The sequence below is a fragment of the Pleurodeles waltl genome, chromosome 10, assembly GCF_031143425.1.
Source record: "Pleurodeles waltl isolate 20211129_DDA chromosome 10, aPleWal1.hap1.20221129, whole genome shotgun sequence".
In the NCBI taxonomy this organism is placed as follows: domain Eukaryota; kingdom Metazoa; phylum Chordata; class Amphibia; order Caudata; family Salamandridae; genus Pleurodeles; species Pleurodeles waltl.
The window spans coordinates 909536263-909554206 of NC_090449.1; the positions used below are offsets into that span (position 1 = coordinate 909536263).

The 17944-nt window shown below is 40.1% G+C and overlaps 1 protein-coding gene across 1 annotated transcript in view; it reads left to right on the forward strand.

Moving 5' to 3' along the window:
• The window catches only part of LOC138262018 (probable acyl-CoA dehydrogenase 6), a 593995-nt gene that overhangs the window by 300430 nt on the left and 275621 nt on the right, over positions 1 to 17944 (forward strand). Inside the window, exon 4 of the mRNA XM_069211670.1 lies at positions 11524 to 11630. Coding sequence (XP_069067771.1) covers positions 11524 to 11630 — 107 coding nt within the window. The remainder of the gene's footprint in view (positions 1 to 11523; positions 11631 to 17944) is intronic.

Below are 17944 nucleotides of genomic sequence, written 5' to 3' on the forward strand. Positions count from 1 at the left end.
TCCCCATTTAAGTAGCAAGGGCTTTATATCAGGGTGGTAAAGGTCCCTGTTACGTCTTAAAGCACAGTTTATTTTGTAAATCGTGTCAACCTTTAGTTATTCCGTTTTATTCCAACAGCATTTCAACAGTATGTGCTAGTCCAAATTAGATATTTTGTAAGTTCTTATGTAATGCTAATAATATATCAGTCGATTCATAAGTTTATTTCCCAAATGTCATAAATGCAAGGTGAGAGTGACATTTTTTTTCCTCTAAGAGGGTTTCCAACAGAATTTTCATTTTCACTGTAAATGTGTAGATGATTTTGGAGGTCCTGTGATGGCCTCTGTGACTTTATTCAGGATCCACTCAGCCTGTGGCTGCTTGCCAACATACTTCACTTCCATGAAGTATCCCTGCTTGATTTCAAGGAGCTTTGTTCATTTTAAGTGGCCCAACACTAAACTTGCGGTAAATTGAAACATACTATTAGTGGAAGACCTTGCTTGCTTTTTATATTTAGCTATATGTTACTTCAATCTCCAGCAGGTTCAAATAGTTAAGCCTTGCTTAACAGCTCCTTTACCAAGGGACAGACAATTTAATTTGTTCTTCATCTTTTCCAAAACTTCCTTCTTTAATTTTTTCCTGCCATATGGTTTCTTATAGTTCTATTATTCAGTCCCAAGTGTTTATCACTTTTGTTTTCATTACACTTTAAAAGCAAGCCTGTTTTAGAAGGTTGTTTGATTTTTATTTGACAGATAAAACGTTGTAATGCTTTAATGTCATTTGTAAAATTGATCATTTATATTCCTTTTCTGTGCTTTTCTGTGCCTGTTTAATCTCAAACTATTTACCCTTTCCTTTTATATAATTTCAATAAAATTCAGTTAAATGTTTATATTTGAATTGTTTTATGTAGTTTGAAAAAGTTGTATTCTTTCACTAACAGTTGAAAAATAATCACAGTTGCAGAATTTTCACAGTGGTTAATACCATCGGCAAATCTCACTAACCATGCTTACTTTCTAATTCATTTTCTTGTGGTATTTCAGTACATATTGGTATTACTGCACATTCTCCAACACACATTGTCTCTATAGAATGTGTTACTAAGTGACCTTCATTTTACAATGAAGACCCATATTCTAGTACAGAAGACCTTGCAAATGTGAATACGTTTAATGCAAATTATATTAAGTGTTTATTTTTTCCCAAGACATTTTATAAAAATATACTCTAAAATGCACTACTGTAAAACCATTCATAGAATTCATACATATACATCTCCTAAAATCCTTCCTTTATTACATAATGTGCTAAAAGGCATATTACTTAACATTGTTCAAACACCTTTGTTACAACTGTAAAACCTTCTTTCTATTAACATTGTATCATCAAGGTACTAAAATTCATTATTTTGTAATGTGCTCAGTGAATAAAACTGATGTATTTAATACATAATTTGCCAAAATGGCAAATTACAAAGCATTGTTTCCAACTCCTTCATTACAACATTTTTTACTGTTAACATTTTATCAGTAAAATATTGGAATTCATTATTGCGTAAAGTGTTCAGTGGAATAAAACTGATGAATTATTTGCTCATACAGTTTAAAATTCTCTTTTTGAATAAGCAAGACTTAATTTGTGAGGGCTCAGGTTTTTTTTTCCTCTCATCATCCAAACATTATTGACAATCTAACACGTGTGTTACAGAGTATTTCATTTTCAAATTGCAGGGACAACATTCGTAGTTATCCAGCACCATCATTTTGAAACCAAGTATCCTCCATACAAGGTCTATCCCGATCTGGAACTGTAGAATAATGTTACTTAATCGTTTGTCCAGGAGTTGGACAAAGTAAGGATAGGACACAGTCACTCATAGGCCATATTCTACGCTGTGGCTAACATAATTTTTTGAAGTGAGATACCGTTTATCACTGGTTGGAAAGTAGATTTTAACTTTTTGCTGGAGGGCTTTCTTTAGCTAGTTCCCTGTCATTTTATCATCAGCATCAGTTGCATCGAGTGCCATACCAATTTTCCTCACTTTTGACATTAATTCTAAAGGGAATTTATTTTCAGATTGTATTATATCTTGCAATACCACTATGATAGTTTGTCCCTGGTAGCATCTCATCTGAGGCTCTGGACAAAGCGTAGGGCCCGCGCTCTAACATTCGCAGTCCGAGATTCAAGATTTAACTCCTGCCTCATTGCCTGCATCATTGCATTTTTGGGGAGCAGTAACATTGTCTTCAAATAGACTATCTCTTAGTCCCAGATTAACCGTTGATCTAGACCCAACAATTCAGCCCCATAGAAGGCCTATGATACCAGCTTCCCCAGTGGCCTTCCTAAACGGGTCAACGGATAAGGTGCTGTACCTCATATCAAATCATCTCAGAGCATTTGCTGTCCTTAGAACACTTTTCATGTTTGTAAAATGAGGTTCCAAGCAAAGATAATTCTCAAATATTTGTTCTAAGGGTTATGAATTAGGGAACCACAAGCATTTCTTTGGCCTTTTTGAGGAAATCACGGTCTTGATTTATCAACGTTGACTACGAAGTAGATTGCCACATAATAGTCATTTAGATCTTATAACTTCCTTTTCAACCAAGTAGATGTCTAACACATTACTGCTAAATCTTTAGCACACATAGGGCAATGAGTATGCTCCCATCCAATCCTGGATGAAAAGGAGATAACTGGCCTACGGCTTTGGGGAGGTCAGAGATAAATAAAGACCAAAGGTGCCAGGACAAAACCTTGTCTTAGCCCTTTATTCACTGGGATTTTAACTCTTGAATTTACCCACCCATCTAAGTCGACCTGTAGTCAGTTATCTTCATGAAATGTCTGAATCATGGTCAGCAGGTCCTTAGGGATATTACATCTTTCTAGTTTTTGCCATTCGATTCTGTGATCCAGCTTATCGAATGGGGCTTTGAAGTAAGCACAGTCTGCCAGTTGTGTTTATCGCCATGTTGGCAACACCCATATGTAAAACAGTGATCTGCTGTGGAGTACTTAGCTCTAAACCCTCCTTGTGGAATGCCTTGAGGGATTTGTGGAGAGTCTGAGCAGAGATTTGTAATACCACATACAATGAAGAGATTAAACAATAGTCTCCTGGGTCATTTCTGGGCTCCGTTTTACATATATGTTTGATCATTGGCACCATGCCATGAAGCAGGGATGCGCCAGTACTGGTCACCAATTTAAAAAAGGGACTCAGTAAAGTTGCCCACTATAACCGGTTTGATTTGTAGAGGACAGATGGGAGTTGATCTGGATCACCTGCTTTGAGGATTTTAAATTTATTTCCACAATTATCCCAGTCTTCTGCAATTGCAGTGTAGTAGAGTCGACTGCTTGATAGTTATGGTCGTCATTTTTCCCCTCGTAATTTGGTTCCATATAAAGCTCGGAAATTAGCTTTACCCAATTTGCAGCTAAAACCTAAACCTCTAATTTTAATGCTGATATTACATGCACCTTATTAGCCAGATGCCCAAAAAGCTGATCATTACCCATACTGATTGCACTATGCATCTTGCTCAAATTTTGATCACAAACTGTCCTTTTTTTGGGGGGGGGGGGAGAGCAAAGTGCTTTATATTTTTTCTTAGAATTTCTAAAAGCCCCTGTGTGTGACTGTGTCCTCTTGTTTGATGAATGTTCTTGGTTGATAACTAGCAGGTTACCTATATATATATATATATATATATATATATATATATATATATATATATATAATATATATATATATATATATATAAATATATATATATATATATATAAAATATTTTGCTGAAAGTGTTACTATTTTTTTTTTTTTGCTCAAAGGAGATTTTTCAAGTCACGAGACTCCTCTCGGTGATAATGCGCATGGGCATCGAGTCCTTTGTTAGATTGTTTTCTTTCTGCCGTTGGGTTCGGAAGTCTTCCCTCTTGCTCTGGTAGATCTCGATTCGGTACTATCTGAACTTTTCTATTCTTTATCTAAACGTCAGTATTGTTTTTCAATCGCGCTAACTATATTCAATCTGATTGTATCGTTTGGATCGATTAAACGCCCTTCTCTGGCCTACTTCGACACTGGCTGATGGATCGGACTATGTTTTGCTTTTGCCCTTGGTGCCAAGTCAGGTTCCTATACACCGACCAACACTCGGTGTGCAACCTCTGCCTCTCTCCCAATCACAAGGAGGAAACCTGTGAGGCATGTCAATCCTTCCGGTCTAAGAAAACTGTGCAGGATCGAAGAGCGCATCGGTTAGAGATGGCATCCAAGTCGCCGGAACAAACGCCCAACATTTTTGGAGAGGATCAAGCGCAGACTGCAGTTTCCATTGCAGATTATGATTCCGTCTGAGACTCTGATGGGGACAGACAATTGCCAGCAGCGCAGTACATGAGTACTCCAGCCCCTTCCCATCACCAAAAACCATCCAAAAATGCATCACAAATGGCCTTGGGTCCACCACAGATTCCCGGCCATGGTTGGACATGAAAGATACATCTTGATGAACAACCCTCGGGTTCGGCCCCAAAAAAGGCCAAGATGCATTTGGCGTATACCGAACAGCAACCAACACCTGTTTCAGGATTGACTCGAAGAGTGGAGGCTTCTACCTCGGAGCCGAAACATCCAACATCCGTTTTGGAGCTAAAAAAGCTACCATCTATTTCGGAGCTGACATTCTCGGCCCGATTAAAGCACTCAGTCTCCAAACTTTCGAAGCTAAAACCTGTGGGGAAGAAATATGCTCTAACTGCAGAAGAATCTTCAGAGATAACACCCATACTTGAAGTGATGGATGACAAACAGCGCAAAATCCAAATCCATGAAGATACTGGAAGGATTATTGCTCTTCCTCCTTCTGCAACTGAGAGGAAATTATTTTTCCAAGAAACTTTAGAAGCTGGGCCTTCACCTTCGAAAATATTCAAGCACAAGGAGAAACCAAAGGCAGTACACCAGCTTTCACTGCCACACTCTCCTTTGCTTCCCACTTCTCCACCACCTAATACTCCAACACCATCATCTACACATTTTTCTCCGCAATCCCCTGTTTCTTCACATGGGGATGCGGTGGGTGACACTCCTTACAATGTAGACCCTTGGGATTTGTATGACCCAGACCCTATTCCATCTAATGACCCTGATTTATACCCCACTAGGCCATCACCACCTGAAGACACCACTGCCTACAATCAGGTCTTTGAAAGGGCAGCTGCATATCACACTGTGCAGTTCCAGTCAGATCCCATAGAGGATGATTTTTTTATTTAACACATTATCTTCTAAGCACAAGGAGTATCAATGCATGGCAATGCTCCCAGGCATGCTTAAGCATGAAGAGAACATTTTTAAAGAACCGGTGAAGGCTAGGGTACTTGCACCAAAGGTGGACAAAAAAATACAAGGCTGCACCATCAGATCCACTCTTTATTTCACAACAATTGCCATCTGACTCTATTGTTGTTAGTGCAGCACGAACAAGTTCAAATAGTCCACCGGGGATGCTCCTCCCCCAGATAAAGAAGGTTGCAACTCAAGCTGCAAATCACTGGAGAATTGCCAACTCCCAGGCTCTTTTAGCCAGCTATGATAGAGCCCATTGGGATGAAATGGAGGAGTTCCTTCAATATCTCCCACCAGAATACCAAAAAAGAGCACAGCAAATAGTTACTGAGGGACAAGCTATCTCCTGCAACCAAATTAGATCTGCCCTAGATGCAGCAGACACCGCAGCCAGCAGTATTAACACTAGTGTTATCAGAAGGCATGCATGGTTGTGAACTTCAGGATTCAAACCTGAGATACAGCAGGCTGTACTCAATATGCCTTTTAACAAACAGCAATTATTTGGACCAGAAGTGGATACCACCATAGAAAAATTAAAAAAAGACTCTGAAACAGCTAAGGCTATGAGTGCCCTTTATGTAACACCTGCTCAGGTTACGTTTCGTAGGCCCCAGTTCAGAGCTGGTTTTAAACCATCAACAGCAGGACCCTCTACGTCTTAACAAAAGCAGGGACAACAATATTACACCAGAGGGTCTTTCAGAGGATCCTACAAGGTGCACTTCTTTAGAGGTAGAGGTAAATCCACCGCCACAAGGGGTGCCTCCACCTCATCCAAACAGTGACTTTCTACGCATCCCCACACATTATACATCTCCTGTGGGAGGAAGACTGAAAAATGTCTACCAACAATGGCACAACATTACATCAGATCAATGGGTGCTGTGTCAATTATCCAGAATGGTTATTGCCTAGAACTCATCTCTACTCCACCAAACATTCCCCCTCTCTCGCATAGGGTTTCTCTAGAACACCTCGACTTGTTAAAACAGGAAGTACAATCACTTCTACTCAAAGGTACAATAGAGATAGTACCTATACCTCAACAAGGGACAGGAGTATATTCTCTATACTTCCTTATACCAAAAAAGGATGGTACTTTCAGACCAATCCTCGATCTCAGATCCCTCAGTCAGTACATTCTCTGAGAGCATTTCCTTATGGTCACTCTTCAGGATGTCATTCCCCTATTACAAAAACAGGACTGCATGACAGCATTAGATCTAAAAGATGCTTACATCCATATTCCCATACATCCAGCTCATCGCAAATACCTAAGTTTTGCCATAGCAGGCAAGCACTACCAATTCAAAGTGCTACCCTTTGGAGTAACAACAGCAGCAAGGGTATTCACCAAATGCCTAGCAGTAGTTGCAGCATACCTTCGAAGGCAACATATACATGTCTTTCCCTATCTGGACGACTGGCTCATAAAAGCCAACACCTTTCAAACCTGTCAACAACACACACAATACACAATTGATACCCTACACAGTCTGCGGTTCACAATTAGTTTCCAAAAATCCCATCTCCAACCAGCCCAAATAAAACCGTATCTGGGAGCAATTCTGAATACTCAGTCAGCATTAGCATACCCAAACCCACAAAGAATTCAAGATTTCCACAATCTCATAGCTCATATCTCAACTACAATACAATCAAACTTACACAGTAAGGTTTATCATGAAACTGTTGGGAATGATGCTATTGTGCATAGCAATATTACCCAATGCACATCTTAACTATGAGACCCCTACAACAGTGTCTTTTGCAACAATGGTCTCAGGTACAACTTCACGATCTAGTGTTGTTGGACCGCCAAACTTACAACTCTCTGCAGTGGTGGAATTACACCAACTTATCAAAAGGGTGACCATTTCAGGACCCTGTGCCACAGACCATACTCACTGTCAACATCAGGACAGTGCGTGCTCTACGGGCGACATAATGCAAGAAACCAGCTCTTATGAAATATAATAATTCATGCATTGTATGTGAATACAGTATGTTAACCTTTTGCATTGCAGAGATTCATGATGAAACATCATTAATGCTGTTTGCAATGTATTGCTCATTTTCAAGGCTTTGCTGCAGTAGTACAGGGTGTGGTTAGGGTGTGGTCCCTATTCTAAGCCCTTCTAGAAATCCTCCCTGCAGCCCTTCCTGGGCGTGGCACATGGGTGGGCCCTGGGTCTATTTAAGGGACCCAGCCTAGCTCCACGTTCTCACTATTCAGAGGTCCTGGTGCAGAGCAGCAACATTTTCCCAAGCTCCTGTGCCGATGGCCTGCCCAGGATTTCCAGGCCCTGTCTTCATTTCCTTGGTGATCCTCAAGCAGGGCAATAAGGGGGAGGTCGGGTTAGGCCCCCGACTCCGTTTTCAGAAGTACTCGAGTTTTGGGCCTTTTGGTTACATCGCGTGTGCGATGGTTTTCTTGGCATTTAAATCCTGCAGTTCGGATCGGCAGTGTGCGCGATCGTATTTTGGCATTTAATCCTTGATAGTTGAATCGGCAGCAGTGTGCATGATTTATTCTTGCCATTTAACTTTTACAGTTCAGATCGACAGTGTGCTCGGTCGTATTTTGCCATTTAATCCGTGATGGTTGAATCAGCAGAAGTGTGCACAATTCATTCTTGGCATCTAACTTTCACAGTTCGGATCAGCAGTGTGCGCGATTCATTATTGGCAATTAAAACTTGTAACTCAGATCGGCAGTGTGTGCTATCGTATTTTGACATTTAGATCCTGATGGTTGAATCAATGACAGAGTATGAAAGTCATTCTTGGCATTTAACCCTTGTGTTTCAGATCGGTGGAAAGCGCAATCATTTCTAGTCATTGAAATCTTGATGCACAGTTTTGATATTTAAAGTGTATAATAATTCTTAAGCAATTGAATCTTGAAGATCTAGACAAAATGTATTCTTACAGTATTATTCATGGGCTTATCACAGTTTATTCTAAAAAACCAATGTGTTCATTGATTACTGTTATAGTGTGCCTTTGCAGTATCATTCATGAGCCTAACCCAGTTTATTCCTATAAACTAATGTGTTTATTGATCACTTCACAGTTATTAAGTAGTTTCTTTACAAAGAATAACTTGAGTCAGTTCAGGGTTCAGATCCTCAGATTGTATTCTAAAGAAACTCTCTTATTAAAGCTTGCATAATCCTTATTCATTTTCCAGGTACTCAGAGCTAATAAGGTTATGATGTATGAAGGCTCTTCATCATTCAAGTTAGCCGTCCACAGCTATCCTGAACAAAGCTTATGAAAGTCAATGTGTATAATCGGATTATTGTGTTCTTAACTTTTCCTTCCACAGGTCTCCTTCCCCGCTGTTCCCAACCTATAACCCCTTCCCCCACTTGGCCATTTTTTAACTCTGTGCCATAACGGCTAGTAGAGTTTGGAGCTGCCAAGAGGTGGACATATTGGGAACAGGCGCAAATCCCAAGGATCCGGACTCCATGATACTCACCACCGATGCATCAATGACAGGTTGGGGAGCCCATCTCAACAGTCTTACTATACAGGGAGAAACAGCAGGGACACACTCCTCTCAATTGTCCCTTCTAGCACAGACAATTTGGAAATGAACAATTCACAATCACATTCAGATACTAGCAGAGTATATCCCAGGGATACACAACCTACTAACATACCTCTTAAGCAGGACGCAGCAACAAATACACGAATGGGAGAATCACCCACAAGTGATTTAAAAGTACTTTCGCATATGGGGAACACCAGACATAGACCTCTTCGCAACAAGCGAAAACGCAAAATGCCCAAACTTCGCATCTAGGTACCCACACCCTCAATCCAGGAGCAATGCTCTATGGATCAATTGGTCAGAGATATTTGCTTACGCTTTTCCCCCCTCTCCCACTAATTCCATTTCTGGTCAACAAGATCCCTCACACCTCCCTCACTATGATACTCATAGCTCCCACCTGTGCACGTCAGCACAGGTACACAACACTGTTGGATCTGTCTGTAGTACCACATCCCAAGCTTCCAAACAGGCCAGACCTGTTAACTCAGAAAAAAGGTCAAATCATGCATCCCAATTCCAGTGTGCTCAGCCTGGTGATGTGCCTCTTGAGGTCATAGAATTTGTAAATCTACAGCTTCCAACAGAATGTATGAACATTCTAAAAGAAGCATGCAAACCTACAACCAGGCAGTGCTATGCAGCTAAATGGAAACGTTTTGTATACTACTGTCAATCTCAAACAGTGATCCACTTAAACTTTCAGTACAGGATATTGTTTATTTGCTTCACTTACAGAAAGCACATTTAGCATACTCATCTATTAAAATTCATATAATAGCAATATCAGCTTACCTCCAAAACCAACATCATACTTCTCTGTTTAGAATGCCTGTTATAAAAGCTTTTATGGAAGGCCTTAAAAGAGTTATTCAACCTAGAGTTCCACCAGCTCCTACCTGGAATCTTAACATCGTGCTCCCAAGACTTATGGGTCCACCGTTTGAGCCCATGCATTCTTGAGCTCTCAAGTTTCTTTCGTGGAAGGTTGCTTTTCTAGTGGCAATTACTTCCTTAAGCAGAGTTAGTGAATTCCAAGAATCCACTTTAGAAGAACCCTTCTTCCAAGTTCACAAGAATAAAATAGTACTTAGGACAAACCCAAAATTCCTATCCAAAGTAGTTTCACCATTTCACATGAATCAGTCAGTGGAATTGCCAATCTTCTTTCCACAACCAGATCCAGTTGCCGAAAGAGCTCTTCACACTCTTGATGTCAAAAGAGTTCCCATGTATTATATAGACAGGGCAAAAGATTTCAGAAAATATAAGCAACTTTTTGTAGCATTCCAGTAACCTCATAAGGACAATCTTGTTTCAAAAAAGGGATTAGCTAGATGAATAGTAAAGTGTATTCAAACTTGCTATCTTAAAGCTAAAATACAGCTGTTAGTAACTCCTAAAGCACATTCTACTAGAAAAAAAGGGCTTCAATAGCATTCTTAGAAAATATACCAGTGGCAGACATATGCAAAGCAGCCACATGGTCCACACCACACACATTTACTAAACACCACTGTGTAGATGTGTTATCTCGCCCACAGGCACATGTTTGTCAAACAGGGCTCGAAACACTATTTCAAGCTACTCCAACTCCTACAGGCTAGCCACCGCTTTCTTTAGAAAGGGAGACTGCTTTTCAGTCTATGCAAAGCATGTGTATATGCAGCTACACATGCCATTGAACGGAAAGTGTCACTTACCCAGTAGACATCTGTTAATGGCATGTAGTGCTGCAGACTCACATGCGCCCTCCCTCCTCCCCGGACGCATGTAGCGATTGTGGTACTTTCTTTATGTAAATATGTATATACTTTGCATGGACATCTTCTTTTCTTAATATATATATATATATATATATTATTTAACCTCTAATATCTCAAAAACTACTGATAGATTTACACCAAATCACAAAAAGTGTGCTTTTGGGACCAAGATCTAGCTTTCTGCCAAATTTGGTGTAATTCAATTCAGCGGTTCGGGCTGCAGTTGTGTTCAGAATTTTGAAAAATCCCATTGACAGAAGGGGGAAAAAGTGTTTAGGGATCCCCTCCCCCACCGTTGTCTCGGACCCCACTTGACGGATCACCTGACACTTTCAACAAAGCAGCTGAACTGACCAAAGTATATGTTTTGAAAATTTTGTGAAGATTCATCAAGCGGCGCCAAAGTTATTGGCAAAAAAAATAAATGCTCAGTCTATGGGACAAAATGGTCCTAACTATAACTACCTATTGGCGACCGCCACTAAGTAATATATATATATATTTTATTGAACTAAAGCACTATCTAGTTGTTATCTAGTTATTATATTCAGCATTTCTGGTAGGAATTCTTTCTTTTCTCCCACTATTTCCTCTTACAGTTAAATTACCACTGTTTTACTCTTTCTCAACCACTGAATTTGTTACCAGCTACTCTTTCTGTATGCAGCCTTGTACTACTTTATCACCAACAATCGTTTCTTGCTCTCTGTTGTTGGTCAAATATTTATACTGTTCAAAGTAAGATCTCTCTCAACTCATGTTATCATAAGCTGCGTTAACAATTGATATATTATTACAAAATATATTGGGTTATTTTTTTCAATTTCAGGTTTGGCTCCAATGAATTGAAACGCCAGTTCCTTGCTCCCACTATCGCTGGAGACGTCGTAGCTTGTTTGGGCGTCAGTGAAGCTGGCGCAGGTTCCGATGTGTCAAGTGAGTGGACTGGCTGATTTCCATTTATTATAAATCCTTTGGCCTTCGGGTTATAATCTTTATTGCAAGCTGTTTCCAGGAGTCTACAAAAAATGTTGATTAATACTGCTTTATTTTGAAAATAACTCGCTGTACAAAGATCTTTCTTTTAACTTGAGTGTGGTTTATTTGTTGTGTAGAAAATCCAATAAATAGGTAAAAAGTATGTATGTAATATTTCTGTACTAAGGACCTAGTCCAAAGACAGTGTTCTGCCAGGTCCAATACCAGGATAGAGTCAACGGGTAATAGGAGAGATAGCTGGGTTATAGATGGTTACTGCATTGTGATGTAGTGTTCTTCAAAGAAATGAGTCCTCAACTCTTTCCTAAGGAGCAGCGTTGGGGTGATCCTGATGTTGATAGATACAGGAATGTTGTTCTAGGTACTAGGCACATAGATAGAAAAGTATTTAAGTGCCAAAGCCATACCCAGTATCCAGGGCTGGCCTTTAGCGTTGTCGAGCTGGGCCCATGCCTGGCGCAGGAGCAGCCTGCAGAATCCTCCTCCATCATGGCTCTAAAGAAAAGTGTAGTAAGTGCAATTCTAAAGTCTGTCTGTCTTCTTTCTGGACCCTATTCCCCGCACCCCCTCCCCCCCGATCCCATTTTTCCAACACACTGACATTTAACAAAGACAAGTGGAAAGGAGGCACTAAATGTTGCTTTGCTAAGGGCACTATCTGAGCAAAGGTCAGCTCTGGCGCTATCCCGCAAAACCAAGTTGTGCCCCCGAACCACATGAATGTTTAAATATTTTACGTTAAACGTATGCACTTCCGGTCAGACAGGCAATCCAACAATCAGTGTTCAAGCAGCCTCTGAGGCGCTGGGTGGGTACCCTGCGAGTCAACCGTGCCATCCTCGTATGCACGTATTTGGCCAAATTGGAAATTCATTAAAAAAAATAAATGACATTTTAAGTTGCAGATGCATCCAGTCTGTGCTCTGGTTAAAGATCATTTGGAATGCGAAGCTCAAACACAGAAATTTGGGGCCTTCATGGAACAAGTTTATTTCTATTATTTATATGTAAGGTGTGCAACACAAACGAAATTGCTTTTAGCTGATGGTAGGAACAGGAGCCCTATATAATACCACAAATGCAGTTGAATTGAAAAATTTACTGAGAAAGAGAAGGAAAAAAGAGAGAAATTACTTTAAAAAGGCTTTTACTTCATTTCAGGTAGTGATCTAATGTGTGAAGGAAGTGCATTCCAACATTTTCATTACATAAATGAAAATCGCTGGTCCCATTTGTGTAGAAATTTGAATTTTGAAATCTGGAGGAGGAACTGGATACGATGCCTGGCAAAAGTTGGGTTGGGGACCTCAATCTTTTCAAGAATGTCTATCTGATACATATCACATGCAGGCATTTAAAAGTCAGAGGAGTTTAATATTCACTCTCTTTGCTAGAGGAAGCCGACGAGACGGATGGATTACCAGGAAAATGTGATTCAACCTGTTGATCCCCAGGGTCTTACGGAATCCAGCATTTAGAACATATTTGAGGGAAATGAGTTTAATGGCGGACGTTGTGCAAAAATAAGCAGTTATATAATCTAGTTAATCATTATCGAATCAACCACCCTTACTGATGTGGGCATCGTCAGTGGACAGAAGCACTTTATTTCCAATTGTAAAAGACAATAAATGAGCGCCTGACCTACTGCCTAAATGTGGGCACCAAACTGTAACATCATAGATAATTGCCACGTTTCAGATGTTTTCTGCATGAAAGATTGTGTATCCAAATAGCAAAAACACTTTTGGAAAAATCGCACTACCTCCCAAGCTGTTTTTATACCACGCCTGCGAGAATGTGACTCATTTCAGGATAATAAGCGTCCTGTCAGCTTCGTATTTGTGTTTTGTACAGTTACAGGCTGAAAGCAGGTACATTTGCTCCAAAGTGTGCTACCAGCATACATCAAATGCCCACAAAATCTTCAGTGTCATACACTTGCAGAGCACTCCTGCAATGACAATAGTTCTAAACCACATTATTTATAAATATACAGCAATCTAAAAGCTAAATGCGATTCCAGCCCTGTAATATGGAACTATTGCATTGGTACTGTGTACCCCTCATGAGAGTTTTTGGTTTCGCTGGACAGTCACGTGATATTTAACTGTCCAGATTAGCTGGGTTTCTTAACAGGAACTAAACAGACCATTTCTCGAGAATGTCATGTTGTTTGCAGGTATTTTTATCCCTTCATGACTTAAACTGCTGTAATTAGGAACAAAAGTATAAAGAGTTAGCAGGAATCTTCCATCTAAGATATGATAATGGTAGCTCGGCAAGTTGCTCGTTCTTTCTCTTGACATCATTATTCAGTATTTCCCTACAGCAATGTAAACGCCAAATACTATCTGATGCCTGACTATGAGATGTGGGGTTAAGGGAATTCATAAATGTCACATTTCTAGCTGCTCTTTCACATTATTTTTCACTAAGAAATCCAGTGGTTTCCATAATACAGCAGATTGGCGAAAATTGCATGCTAATCGCTCTTATTGAAGGTGTAGTTATGTGACGTTTTACCAAAGGATTCTTGATATTCCTGTTTTCCTGCCACTATTGCATGTGGGTGAGGTCTTAGCAGAAGGAAGGTTCATAGATGGATTTTGGTTAACCAAGAAAGATCTCATTTAGAAACGTTTGATATCAACTTTTCTCTGCGCTGCTATTTCTAGATTTAGATAACTGATGGTGGTTCACCAATATTACATTATGTTCACTCTTAAACCTCAGGCCACACCCATTTATCTGGGTGATTATAGCGTCAGCACCCTTTGTGATACGCACGAAAAATATTCATGTAAACATCTGAGCTGCAAATGTGACATCTACATAGGAATAAAACTATAGTGCGTTGCACTTTAAATTTATTATCACCGTTGATTAATATGCTGATAAAAGTGGTTTGAGAGAGGACCCCCACACTCAGCCAGTAAGTATGAAGAATTTTAACTTCTGAGTTGAATGCATTACTTCACTTCAATAGGTTTAGTTGGTCACTTTTGCCACTAGTGATTTGTAATTGGCACACTTAAATTTGTTTTAATAACTTGCCTGCAGGTATCACATCGCCAACATAATATATTTTTATGTGCACACTTACAACGTGGTTGGAAAATGTTTAGCATCTGTACTTTTGACATCAGATGTGAGTAATCTAGACATTAGTATGGCAGACGATGCCAAATCTGGCTTCTGAATTAGTTTCAGAATCTTATCCCACAGAGGACATCTTTTAACCGCAGCCCTACATACACAAAAGAAGCATTTTTATGGTGGGTGTCCAGTTACATTGATAAGGTAACGGCATCTATAATATCCGGGGTCAGTCATGCAGCTCATTTGGTGTCTAGTTAACCGGATTAAATAATCTCATTACATTTACAGGTGACACTATTAATTTGATACAAATACACCCGTGTAACAGAAGTGAGACCTTTACAGAACTTGTGATCTGGTAATCACATGCATTAGTCTGAGGGATTTTCACTCAATATATTAAATCTGAAAGTTCAGATAGAATGTATATAGCCTTTATGAAACCATATATTCTCGAGTCAAGGGAAAACAATGGAGATTAAGCTTGTGTTCCAGGGGAGTTAAGATATGGGTTGACAGACTGTAAGACAAATAAGAAGGGAGTGTATTGTGAATCCTCACAAAACATAAATGCATACATAAATGTGCTGTGAGAAATGCGGTTATTAATGTGGGAGGGGCACTCCTACTAACTCAATAAAGACACTTAGGTTAAAACACATTTCTGAGATTATCTCTACATAACCTCTGTGAGCTTTGGCACAAGGAGCAGGCAGTTCACAGAAAAGTGTATGTGCTATGTTAAAGCAGTCTTAACAGTTCCTAACTAAAGAACACAACACAATAAAAATCCCAAACTAATTTTAAGAGATAATATTAGATGCAATTTCAGACCAACCGCTTTGGAGCAGAGGTCAGATGTGCCAAGCAAGTTTCCTGGTCAAAGGTTTTACCTTCAGACTTGGGGCCCGAGTACGATCTTAGCGGGTGGGATACTCTGTCACAAACGTGACCAATATGACAGGTTCCTTTATATGCTATGGAACTTGTAATTCAGCAGACGTGTTATCCGTCACTTTTGTGATGGTGTATCCCATCCGCCAAGATCTTAATCAGGTCCTTTGACTCCAGCTACTGAGAAACCTTCTTGTGGTCAGTATTACAGCCCCTATCTCCTCAAAAGAGGCTTCTAGGCACTAGGGCTCTCTACAGGCAGGTCTCCTGCAGAATCAAATAGTCCTTAGACAGCTGGGCCCTCTCGAAGTCAGAGATCCTTCTGGTTTTTGTATGCCTGATGCAGGTAAGCAGAAGATTAATCACTTGACTCTTGGAGAGCAATTCGGTTCCTGGGTGCCAGTAGTATTCATGTGTCCTTGAGACCTTGTGGGAGTCCTCAACTTCCAGCAAGACTCAGAAGTCAGAATCTTTCTACCAATAGAGCCTTCTTTCCAGGTGCAAGGATGTTCCGAGCAGGTGGTGGCTGAGGTTTCAGATGTGCCCAGTTCACTGTGTAGTGACTGTTGAAAATCTACCACCATGTCCTATTTTCTCACACTTAACCCCAGCCCCCCTCCTTCATTTTGAGCACTTCTTCTTTGTCATACTGGAATGTTAGCTAGGATCCCAAGCTTAAACATGGCATTACCCAGCTGCCAGCAGCTAGGCCTATCTTCAGCTTCTTGGCACTCCCCTACCCAACTTGATGAAAACTGCCTTTCTTTCCTTTTGTTGCTGGGGACTGACTCTCTAGAATGGTACTAGGCATCAATAGGGGAAGCCATCCCTGGCATGTTCAAGGCAAAAGAGATAGTACAAAAGTTTGCATTGTGGTCGGCCAATAATTCCTGTCCACTCCCTGCTAAGTGGTCAACAGTTAAGATCCTTTGTCTTTTCCTGGGTCCAGAGGCAAGCTGTTCTCATCTGTGGCAGAGTTGTTACCAGTTCGAGCAAAGTATGTGTGTTCCTGTTCTGGCAGTGTGAAGAGTGGTAGAACTGGTTTAAGCCTGTTAGTTCTCAGGCAGCCTGAAGTACATTTTTACAAAGCTACTTTTCTGCTTATGAAAATCTGCCTATGTAGGGAGGAGCCTAGCAAGATCTACTGAGTGCAATAGTTTTTGTCATTATTTCACTGTGAGGGTACACTAACCCTAATATGTAGCATGTCTATTTATTTAAATTAGCATCCTGGTGTGTGGTGTCAGGATGCACAGTTTAGGGGTGACTTATGAATATATAGAAATAGGATTTTCCTGCATAGCAAAGTTATTTGCCCCCTCCATGTGTCATTATAGTGACTTTAAACCACATCCCAGCCAGAACACTATGGTGTTCCTGGCAGACATATATTTTGTGATATATATATATATATATATATATATATATATATATATATATATAGGGATGGTTTGAGTACACACAGCCCTCTTATGGCATTTAACTTTCCCTGTGATAGGTACACTTAAGGCACCATGTACAATGGACTTATTGAGAAGTAAAGTAGGTCAACTTAACTACTGTTTAAAATTGGTAAGGTGCATAGAGTCCTAAAGGCAGCAAATATAGGGTCCAGAAAAAAGGTTGAAAATGTTTTGGTAACCATGTTACCATTCAGAAGAGATCGATGTGCAACTGGGGCAAGACACAAAGTTTATCTGTTAAAGTAGATAAATACAAATTTAGCACATAAGCAACCAAAGAGAAACAAAGAGAGTATTGGAAACTTTTCTGCCACATCATAGTAAAATACATAGAAAGGATGTCCTTTCTCAGTGAGTGTCATAATAAGCCATAAGAGGATGTTCTATAACCTTCCCGTAACCCAAGGTGAAGGGGTTCTCAAGGTACTAGTAAATAAAAGTTGCTCACTCTAGTGATACTGTATGGATAGGCTTTAGTTTCGATTCTTCAATACAAACCCATTCACCTCTCCAGCTATCCTTTTGATTGATACGTAACCTATTTCTTCAGTGAGAGGATGTATTTGTGCTGTGTTTTCCTTACCTTTCCTTGATTATGTCAAAACATTATTTAGAGTCTGAGAAAAGTGTGGGGGATTGTCTGGAGGTACCTAAGCTTGGGGTAGGTGTGGACTAGAATAAGTAGGAATTTCTGATAGGCTACAGGAAACACCAATGTGGTTTAACTGGTGGGAGCTGCCCGACTTGCTGTGGTGGGTGCTGTCTGCCCTGTCAAGATCTGGGTGCATCCAG